The sequence below is a fragment of the Palaemon carinicauda genome, chromosome 41 (assembly GCF_036898095.1).
Source record: "Palaemon carinicauda isolate YSFRI2023 chromosome 41, ASM3689809v2, whole genome shotgun sequence".
NCBI classification, from domain to species: domain Eukaryota; kingdom Metazoa; phylum Arthropoda; class Malacostraca; order Decapoda; family Palaemonidae; genus Palaemon; species Palaemon carinicauda.
The window spans coordinates 51,676,716-51,687,889 of record NC_090765.1 but is presented as its reverse complement, the minus strand read 5'-3'; the positions used below and the strand labels follow the sequence as shown (position 1 = coordinate 51,687,889).

The 11,174-nt window shown below is 45.3% G+C and overlaps 1 protein-coding gene across 1 annotated transcript in view; it reads right to left on the bottom strand.

Moving 5' to 3' along the window:
- The window catches only part of LOC137632423 (uncharacterized), a 124,163-nt gene extending 113,488 nt beyond the window's left edge, over positions 1-10,675 (bottom strand). Inside the window, exon 1 of the mRNA XM_068364356.1 lies at positions 10,631-10,675. Coding sequence (XP_068220457.1) covers positions 10,631-10,675 — 45 coding nt within the window. The remainder of the gene's footprint in view (positions 1-10,630) is intronic.
- Positions 10,676-11,174: the final 499 nt, after the last annotated feature.

Here is an 11,174-nt window from a genome sequence, read left to right as displayed (position 1 = left end):
TACAGGCGTAGACTAGCACCGAAAGCCCATAAACAGACGCAAGTGAAAGGTTCACTGACGCCTTTGTTCCGCAGTGAACTAGCAACGGCTGATGATGATGTTGATATATAGTCAGACACTTGCTCTTTATTATCTCGGGGAGTTTGCCAAATTAAACATCTTAACTTGGTCCTCACTGGGATATGGTTGTTTTAACTTTTGCGATTTGCATGCAAATCTTAAGCCCTAATATCCTTTGTAAAATCTGGACCATATGACCCGGCATGGGACCAGGAAGACAATACAGGACCGAGATACATGAAGTAATTAAAAGAGGCTGCTCAGTAAGATGTTAGAAAGAAAGTGGGAATGAAGGTAAATTAGACTAAAAAAAAAAAGTCTCTCCAATACGACCGTTGTAGCCTATTGGAAACGTTCCTGCCTGGCAATCTGTTAAATGGGAGTACGAGACCCGCCCAAGTTCTACTGTTTCCATTAGTGTCTGCAACCTTACCATCATTGCTAGCTACGGTTGTGGTGGCCTAATTGTAACGGGCTTTCCTGATGATCGCCAGGCAGAGGTTCGAGTCCCGCTCAAATTCGTTAGTTCCTTTGGTCGCTGCAACCTCACAATCATTGTGAGCTAGGTTTGCGATGGTCTGCAGTTAACGTCCTTGTCTGGTGGTCGCCAGGCTGAGGTTCAAGTCCCGCTCAAACTCGTTGGTTCCTTTGGTCGCTGCAACCTCACCATCATTGTGAGCTAATGATGGGGTGTTTGGGGGAGCCTATAGATCTAACCTCAAATTCAATATTCCTAATGTATCAGCGGTATCCGCTTTTCCATTACCTGCACATCAACTAATAATAATAATAATAATAATAATAATAATATCCCTTATCCAATAAAGAGCAAGTGTTGCTATCTATCTATCTATCTATCTATCTATCTATATATATATATATATATATATATATATATATATATATATATATATATATATATATATATATATATATACGGATTTTGAGCGAAGCGAAAAATCTATTTTTGGGTGAGATGGCCATGTCGTCCTGATGGAAGTTCCTATAGGGTAGCTTCCTAGGGTATATTACAACTACGGCGATATTCCCAGAGAATTTACCTTAAGGTACCAGAATTCTAACTCCTGGAGCGAGTATCCCTCATGAAAGGGATATCGCGACATATCAGAGGACGTATTCTAGACACGTCACATGGCAATCTACATCCTGGACAGAGATTTCGTCTCGTAGGAGGTGATTGACGAGATACGAATTCGGGAAAGAAAAAGGGGAGCCGCTCCCAAGGCTTCCCTATCCCCCGATTCGTATGCGTGCCTGGCGCCAATCCTGGCGCCATCTGTATTCCTTGTAGCGTACACGAGGTGCTACAGATACTGTATGTAGGGAGGGGTCCTACAGCCCTTTCTTAGAAAGGCAAGGGCGGGTCCATCAGGACGACATGGCCATCTCACCCAAAAATAGATTTTTCGCTTCGCTCAAAATCCGTTTTTTGGGCTCAAGCCATGTCGTCCTGATGGAAGTGTACCAGAGCATTACTGTATCTGTGGATTCTCAGAACGTGCCGTACTCCCCGGAGGTAATTTTTTTCCCGGTCGACTAGACCTAGAGACCTAAGATGTTACCGTTATACATCTTTTCAACTAACTATAAACTATGTTAGAGCTTCCTGCCCCCTACAGGGAAGAGTCCTACTAGACTCTGGAAAAGTCTCGAAGAGTACATATATATATGTATGAATACCAGGCAAGCTAATATAGTGGTCTCGCCCTATATTAAGTAAAGCATAGTTTGTAAAGGACCACTGCGTCAATATGAAATATCGACCAGTTTTCCGCACAATACTTGTATTGGACAAAGGTTTTATATCCGCATAGGAGGAAAACCAATGCAACATAGCTTGCATAAAGGAACAATTCTATTAGAATTATCCCAGATAAGGTACATAGAATGAATGCTCAATTATACCAATAAATTGACACAGGTGAAGGAGACGCAAGGTACTCAAGAACCAGATTATTGACAGGCAATAAATAGACAGGTTAACCACAATTATATATATATATATATATATATATATATATATATATATAAGAAGAGGATAACCTAAAACTTTAAGCATAAGTATGATAGTAAACAGAGCTTGTTTGTCTGAAAGAAAAAACATTAGATGCCACTTTCAAGATACCGAGGTATCAAAGTCATAAAAGCCTGTATTACAAATCAATGACATTAGCGTTAGAAACGCTCGGCACACATGTCTGCACTTATGCTAGGTTCACCTTCGGAAATGGAACAGTCTGGATGGGCAACACAGTGCCCTCACTTAGTTTGTAGTACAGTATGTAACTACACACTCACCCTGGAATTAATCGTCCCAATTAAGACCACTGTTCCTCGCAGAGTTAAACAGTAGGGTTAACACCGCGACCCACTGCTACCACAGATCTCTTTTAGTTCCTCTACTTGCTTCGCATAGTGGCGAAAAAACACTCTGGAAGACTTCCAGCCAGTGTATGAACGGAGATGTTCAAAATCCATACAATTAAAGAAATTTAAGAATGAGGCAACTTTCCTCGGATCGTGACCTGCGGGTGTATTGTCAGGATCCTCTCTGCGAATAAAATATGTGATTTTCGCTCTGAGTTGATTCAGAGATAAATTTGAGCCTGATGTTTCTCCCCTGAATAGTTGACCACCCTTGAAGTCTGAAGTTCTATGAAGATAGACCTTTAGGCATTCTACTGGACATAGAGATGCATCTTCTTTCAGAGGGCAGATTCTCCAGGGACCCCACCTGTTGGTGGGTAACTCATTCTTGGCGAGAAACGTAGGATCCGGAAACAGGTTCAGTTCTTCCCCATCCAGGAACTGAACACGACCTGCCTCTCTCGAGAGGCTACAATCTCACTAACCCTGGCCCCGGACGCGAGTGCAAAATAGGAAAATAACTTTTTGTGTCAAATCCTTTAACGCACACTCTTCATTGCTCAACAGAGAAGCGAAATGAAGAACTTGTCTAAAGACCATGAAATGGGCTTTGGAGGTGCTGAAGGTCTGAGCCTAGCACAGGCTTTCGGGACTTTATTAAAGATCTCGTTACCTAGGTCGACCTGGAAGGCATATAGAATGGGTCTTGTCAAAGCAGACTTACACGCTGAAATCGTGTTCGCTGCCAACCCTTGACCATGGAGGTGGGGAAAAAAGATAAGCAGAAGTCTGTCAAGATCTCCTGCGGAATCTTCGCCTTGACAAAAGGCCACCCATTTTCTCCAAGATGACTCATATTGCCTTCTAGTAGATTTGCACTTATATTCCTCAAGGAAGTCTATACTGGCTTTCGAAATCCCGAAACGCTTTCTCACCGCTAGGGAGAGAAAATCATGAACTGCAGGGTCCGGGTTTTCTGTAATGAAGCGCAGACAGTTGACTTCTGGACTCGCCGGGTCAGAACTGGATCTGGTAGTGGTACAAACTTCAGCTACAGTTCCAATGCCAGGAGGAACCACACGCTGTTCGGCCACTTGTGGGCCACTATTGCCGCTACCCTTTGAAGGATCTCAGTTTGTTGAGGACCCTCAACAGAAGGTTGTGAGGAGGGAACAGATAAATCTTGGACCATCTGTTCCAGTCGAGGGACATCGCGTCCACTGCTTCCGCTAAGGGGTCCTCGAACGGGGCACGTACAGGGGCAACTTCTTGTTGTCTTTCGTCGCAAAGAGGTCTATCTGCAGTTCTGGGACTGATTCAGAATGAAGGAGAATGATCCTGCGTCTAAGGACCATTCCGACTCTATCGGTGTGAACCTGGATAGAGCGTCCGCTGTCACATTGCGGACTCCTTGAAGGTGAACTGCCGACAGGTACCACTTCTTCTTTTCCGCCAATCGGAAGACGGCCAACATCACCTGGTTGAGAGGTGGTGACCTCGATCCTTGTCGATTCAAGTATCTCACAACTACCTCGCTGTCTATCACCACTTTATGTGGAACGAATGACGTGGGGAGACTTTCTTTAAGGTAAGGAGCACTGCCCTAGCTTCTAGAAAGTTTTATGAGAAAGGTCTTGAATAGCCTGGACCAAGTCCCCTGGACTTTTTTCCGATGAGAGTGACCTCCCCATCCCTCCTTCGAGGCGTCTGAGTGAATCGTCACCGACGGGGGAGGTGGCTGAAGAAGAACCTGACTTCTTTAGATGTCTGGCTTGGGACCAAGGCCTGAGAAGAGTACTTAGCCGAAGCGGCTGGTCTTCTCAGATCTCTTCACGCGTTTGATGCATAACTTCTCCAAACTCCGATTGCATCCTTTAGCTGTGCTCTTAGCACTGGGTCTGTCACCGAAGCAAACTGGAGAGAGCGCAGTACTCTCTCCTGCTCGTGTCTTGATATCCTTTCGGAATCTTGAAGTCTCTTGACAGAACCCGCTATCTCCTTCCTTTTCTTCGCCGGGGTGGAGAAACGGTGTGACAAAAGGTCCCAGTGGATCTTAGCCACTGGAACTTTTGAGATGGAGAAAGTCGAGACTTTTTCTGTTGATCTTGAAGCCTAGGTACTCTAGGAACTGGATCACTTGACTGGAAGCTTGCAAGCATTCTGTCTCGGATGCTGCCCACACCAACCAGTCGTCCAGGTAGGCTACTACCTGAATTCCCTTTAGGCGAAATTGTTTGAGAGCTACGCTTGCAAGCTTCTTAAAAATCCTTGGGGCTATGTTTAGCCCGAATGGCATGGCTCCGAAGGCGTATAGTCTTCGTTGTAGCCTGAACCCTAGGTAGGGGGAGAGTCGATGGCTAATTGGAATGTGCCAGTAGGCGTCTGACAAGTCTATAGAGACGGAATATGCCCTCTTGGGCAGTAAGGTCCTTATGTGTTGCAGTGTTAGCATTTTGAATTTGCAATTCACTATGAACTTGTTAAGTGGCGACAAGTCCAGAATGACTCTGAGCTTTTCCGAGTCTTTCTTGGGAACACAAAACAGCCTCCCTTAGAAATTGATGGGCTTCACCCTTTTTCTCCAACAGTTCTTGAACGTACTCCTCCATAACGGGGGTGGAGTGTTGGAAAAACCGAAGGTACGGGGGTGGAGTGCTGTACCAGCTCCCGCCCAGTCCATTCTTGAGTAGGCTGTGGGCCCAGGGATCGAAGGTCCACCGATCCCGAAATTTCAGAAGTCTCCCTCCTACCGGTATCACCTCACTTGGACTGCCGTCCTGAGGTCTTGCCTTCCTGACCACGACCACCCCTGAATCCCCTTCCCCTTGAGGGGCGTCTAGACGAGCCTCTGGCTGCTCCTCTAGGCTTTGCTCGAAAGGAAGTAGACTGCCCTTCGAACGCTGGGGTGAATGCCGTGGACTGTGTCGACACGGCCTGGGGTACCCACTGAAAGGTGGTCAGGGTTTGTGCCACGATCTGGGGCACTGGGGGCAATGGCAATTGCAGTTGCTGTTGCTGTCTAAGAGGCTTGGCTGGCCGAGACGGTAGCCTAGTCCTCATAGTCTTCCTCTTTGGTTGAGGACCCTCATCCGGGGAAGACTTTCTTTTGATAGCCAGGCCCCACTTCTGGAGAAGGTTTCTATTCTCCAAGGCGGCTTTATCAACAACTTCTTTGACCAAGTCGGTAGGGAAAAAGGTCTTTTCCCCAAATGTTGGAGGAGATTAGTTTCTTTAGCTCGTGCCTCACCGTAGCCGAGGTAAACACGAACTCCCTACAAGCTCTCCTTGCCTTGACGAAGCCATAAAGGTCCTTCGTCACTGTGGCCAGATGAGGCTTGGCCACTACCATGAACATTTCATGGACCTTGGGGTCACTTGCCATCGTCTCGAGAGTAGTCTGAAGAGACATTGAGGCAGTCAGTCTTTCTTTTGTATCGAACTCACTTCACAAAAGAAAGTCAGACAGCTTAGGGAGGTCCTTGCCGAACTGACGTCCGGCAATATCAGCCTCCAACTTTCCCACTGAGAACGTAAGATGGACGTCCTTCCAATCTTTGTGGTCCATAGGCAGGGCCAGCGACAAGGGTTTACACTCCTCTAGGGAGGGGCAAGACTTGCCGGCCTCGATTGCTTTTAGTACAGCCAGAAACCCTTTCTGTAAAAGGGGGAAGGCTCTAGTAGGCGAGGACACAAAGGAAGGGAGCTTCCTATTCAATGCAGCTACCTTTGAGTTAGAGAAGCCCCTCTCTTTCATCGAGGATGAAAGTAGAGCTTGAGCCTTAGCATGGTCCATCACTATGACCTCCTTCGGCTCTGTCTCCTCCTTTGAAGCTGGTTCCTTCCTCAGCCGGACATAACAGTCCGGATATGATGCCTTGCTGGGCCAGAATTCCACCCTCCAGGGGAACTGAGCCCAGCTTATCCGAGATGACGATCTTTCCAGTCGTCATCGGCATGTGCTCAGCATACCTCCATGGGTTAGCATCTGAGCACAAGGGAAGGTCTTTCACATTGAGCTTTTTCTGGGGCCCATGTGATTCTGCAAGGCACTGCATTCGCAGTTCCATTGCAGCCGCCTTCTCCTGATTCTCCTTCTGCATTTGTTGGATCATTCCAACAATAGAAGAGAGGGCCTGTCCCAGCTCTACTGGGAGACCGGCCGATGTAGAGGGGCTTGAACTTCATCCTGGGCTTCTGCCAGGAGGTCTTCCTCCTGACACCCGTCCACATCAGACATCCTGTCATTTAGCTGGATGTCTTGCATCGCGACCACGACTTCAGCATCCACCTGGATCTGAACTTAGGGGATCTCCTCTTGAGGCTGGGGAATCACTGCATCAGCTGATGCCTTAGGGAAAGGATACGCCCTCATCTTCTCACTTGGAAGATAAGGGCCAGAAGTGTTCTTTTGGAAGCCCCTTACCCAGGTACGAAGCTTCCTAGCTATTTAAATGTCTCATTAATCAGGTTAGTGCACACAGTACATACCTGAGGGTCCCAATACCGGAGATCATCCTTGGAGACAGCGTATGCTGCGTGTCTCCTACAAAACTCATGTCCGCAGAGGTTCTTGCTGCTGACATTGCAGAAAGCACTTCCCCACTTCGGAGTGTCCTTCTGTAAAGAGAAGAAATTTCCATGAGTATCAAGTGAACTATGTATCACTGGATATGCATATTATAGCATAACAATTCATAAAGGAAAGACACACACTTGTGTTTCCCTCACAACCCATTGCTGCAGCCTTCCAGATAATAAAATCAAAATGGTTTATCTCTTCTAGAGTAACCAATGCAAGGTTTCCAGAGGAAACAGGTGGAGCTCACACCTAAGCAATGATTTTAAAATCCTGGATAATAGACAGGGAAGAACTCAGCTTCCTATCTGAGGGCAACAGCAAAGGGCTGTGCAAGAAAACACAATAGTGTTAGAAGATACAGTGCTGTACCAAAACCTTTACTATAGTTTTCTTCTTACTGTATATGCTATACAGAAGAATACTAGTACAGTATAAGGGGGATGTGTGCCGGCCTGCCTTTGCCGGCCGGCACACACCACAACTAGCTTTAAAGTATACTACTTAACAGCTATAGGGCGGCAGCACTCTGGTTCAAATGCCTGTGCCGGTCGGCAGCTACTGCCGGCCGGTAACAGCCAGTGTTGGCCGGCAATGGCTGCCGGCCAGCAACTACACAAGGTAGTACCCAGCTGCCGGCCACACTCTTGGTGACCGGCAGACAAGGGCTGACATAAGCCGGCCGGCAAAGGTACAAGACCGATGCCAGCCGGCAGCAAAAGAACCAGAGAACTACACCTGCCCAGCTGCCGGCCTCATAGGCCGGCAGCCGGGACAGGTACAGCACTAGAAGAAAATAGAATGGATGCCGGGATAAGAGTGTACACAACCTCCAAGCCCGGCAACCGAAAGAGTGCATATAAGGAAGGGGAGAAACTAATTCAGGCTTCCTTGACCAATGCCGTCCAGCTCTGCCGGCAGGCATGGATGAGGGACCAAGAGAGGTCCGGGCAGCACTCGAAAACATAAGACCCTTGCCGGCCAGCAGCTCTGCCGGCCGGCAATGGGCTGAGTCAATTCCACATCCCAACCTATACTAGGTCCAGAAGTAGAACGACGTACAGTACAGTAAGACCCCTGCCGGCCAGCTCTGCCGGCCGGCAAGGTACAGTACAGTAATGGCTAGGCCATTACGGAGATAGAGGGGGAAGGGACAAGAGGGTCCTGCCAACCTTGCTTTAGTGACAGATCACCCGCAGCCAAGAAACTTATCTTAGCCTAGGGGAGATCTAAGGGGAAAGGCCAGCAATACTTGCCAGCTTCCAGAGCACCAAAGCAAGGAAGGCGTTGCTACTCCCAAGGGAAGAACTTATCCTCCCCCGAGAACAGCAACAGGACTTAGTCTGGTCGATCACAAAAGAAGGAATCATAACTACAGAAACCTTCGGTAGTGACCTAAGGGAGCTAAGCTCCCTTTGTATGTGTTAGGTCAGCGAGGGGGACTCTGCCCCAAGCCAGACAACACAGACTCAGACTAAAAACTCTGTTGTTCTGTCCCTCTTGAACCATAACTACAGGAACAGGAAGGTACAGTAACACCCTAGTATAGTTTTATCGAAAATAAATTCGGAAAAAACCACTTAGGGATAAGCCCAAGGCTTAAACAGAGGGAAAGGGATTGCATACCTTCTCCGAAGAAAAGAAAGCAACTGGGGAGTATGATAAAGTATACTAAGGCTCCATAAGCAATTAGCCTAGGCACCAAGAGAATCGATTACCTAATTCACCGAAACTCACACGTATACAATCTTGGAAATATTCCACACAGTCTAAAATGTATAAAATATAGCCTAAAGCTTCAATAAAATTTTAATTACACTCGGAAAAACCAAAATCATGCATGAAGTACTAGGACCAAACGACTAGGCTACATGGCCTAGCGTAGGCCAGAATGGCGAATACTTCGCCAAATAATACTAAGCACGAAAGGAAATCCTATGTAAAGCTAAATAGCTAAAATTTATTAAAGCAAAACAACCAGGAATGTCGCTCTGACTAACTAATTTATACCTAGCGAGCGACAGTGTCCAGGACACCTCTGGTAGGCTACGGCTCTTGTATCAAAGATTAATCCTATTAATCACTCAAAATTTTACCAAGAGCCTACATTTATACATAACAGACACTATACTCAACTTATCAGAGGCCAACGAAGACGAAGAAGCCATGAAAAGCCGAATAAATCCAAGATTTGCGAGAAAAACAAGAAAAAACACCGAGTTGTTAAGCTACGCAAAAAGGAATACAGATGGCGCCGGGATTGGCGCCAGGCACGCATACGAATCGGGGGATAGGGAAGCCTTGGGAGCGGCTCCCCTTTTTCTTTCCCGAATTCGTATCTCGTCAATCACCTCCTATGAGACGAAATCTCTGTCCAGGATGTAGATTGCCATGTGACGTGTCTAGAATACGTCCTCTGATATGTCGCGATATCCCTTTCACGAGGGATACTCGCTCCAGGAGTTAGAATTCTGGTACCTTAAGGTAAATTCTCTGGGAATATCGCCGTAGTTGTAATATACCCTAGGAAGCTACCCTATAGGAACTTCCATCAGGACGACATGGCTTGAGCCCAAAAATATATATATATACCTATATATATGGTCACGCTCAGATCTCCCTGTCCCTTGAGAGGGGGAGGAGGAATAGTCCCACCTTAATGACAGCTGAGTGCGTGCGCGTGCGTATCTATCTGAACATTTAGCCGTAATTTTTGATGGGTCGCGTACACCAGTAATAATAATAATAATAATAATAATAATGATAATAATAATAATAATAATATCATCATCTCTGATTCGTCTATCAATTGGGTACATCACGTCTGAAAGACATCTATTGTGAATCTATATGAGGAATAAACTAGACTTATTAGAATACAATGGCTAACAAATGACAAATACTTTTTTATTACTTTGGGATACGTTTTGGTGATTGAAATAGATAGTTTGTTGGCTCCTTGGAAGCCAACAAAAAGTATACGAATAAAATAAAGTGGTTTAATTGGGGGTGGAAATCTTGGTAAAGATATTTAGGAAAAAATATTCAAACGATTTTACTTTATTCCTACTATTATTGTCCTCAATTATCAAAGTTTTCTATTTATTTTGAGTTGAAATTTCTGGTTCATAACTTGTATTAGTTACAGTAAAATAAAAAACAATAAGTGTCACATTTATGATACATCCATTACGAATTTATATCTAATCTCTCTCTCTCTCTCTCTCTCTCTCTCTCTCTCTCTCTCTCTCTCTCTCTCTCTGACCTGCGAGACTATAAGCTATCCATCAATGTACGAGAGAACTGTCACATCACTATTCACGATGATTAATATGCGAGCGGAATCCCAATGAACATTCCTTTATCAAGAATGGGGGCACCATGACACTTCCTTTGAAGGAGATAGACTAGATTAAAACGGAATAACATCAATATCTTTCTTAATTTTACTCATATGGGGTGTAATAGGTTCAATAAAATATAGATTTTCTTTTTATCCTAGAAAATCATCCTAATTGGGGGTATAGATTCAATAAACTAGATTTTTTTTATGTCCTAAAACGTCCTGACAGGACAGAATTAAGAGATATTACTCGAGTGCCTTACGTGGATGAGATCATGGTGAGGGGTAGATGGAGATGGTTCGGACATGCTCTTCGAATTCCCCAAGAGAGATTAGTTCATCAAACTTTCAACTAGGCTCCATAAGGCACTAGAGGAGTTGAAAGACAATGGCCTACATGGCTGAGTAGTATGAGGAGCGAAGTGGGAGATGATGAATGGAAAAGTACTGAATTAAAAGCTCAAGATAAAGACGACTGGTGAAATCTAACCGAGGCCCTTTGCGTCAATAGGCGCAGAAGGATATGATGATGAAAACACGGTAGTATGCCAGATAAGGAATAAATAAAGCCTCCTTCCCAACCATGATTCGAACTAAAGAAGGCTAGGAAACAGAGGGCAGGCATACATACGAAAGCATTTCTTCTAAAGTAGAAATGAGTCGCAGAGATGTAACAAGGTTTGTATAAATACAATTATAAAAACAATAACGTTATATTACAAAAAGCCAAAACAATGCGATGTCCTTCCCAGTAATCATGCTTTCAATAACGCCCAACTAATACTTAATTCGAAGTAGGGTCGTTTG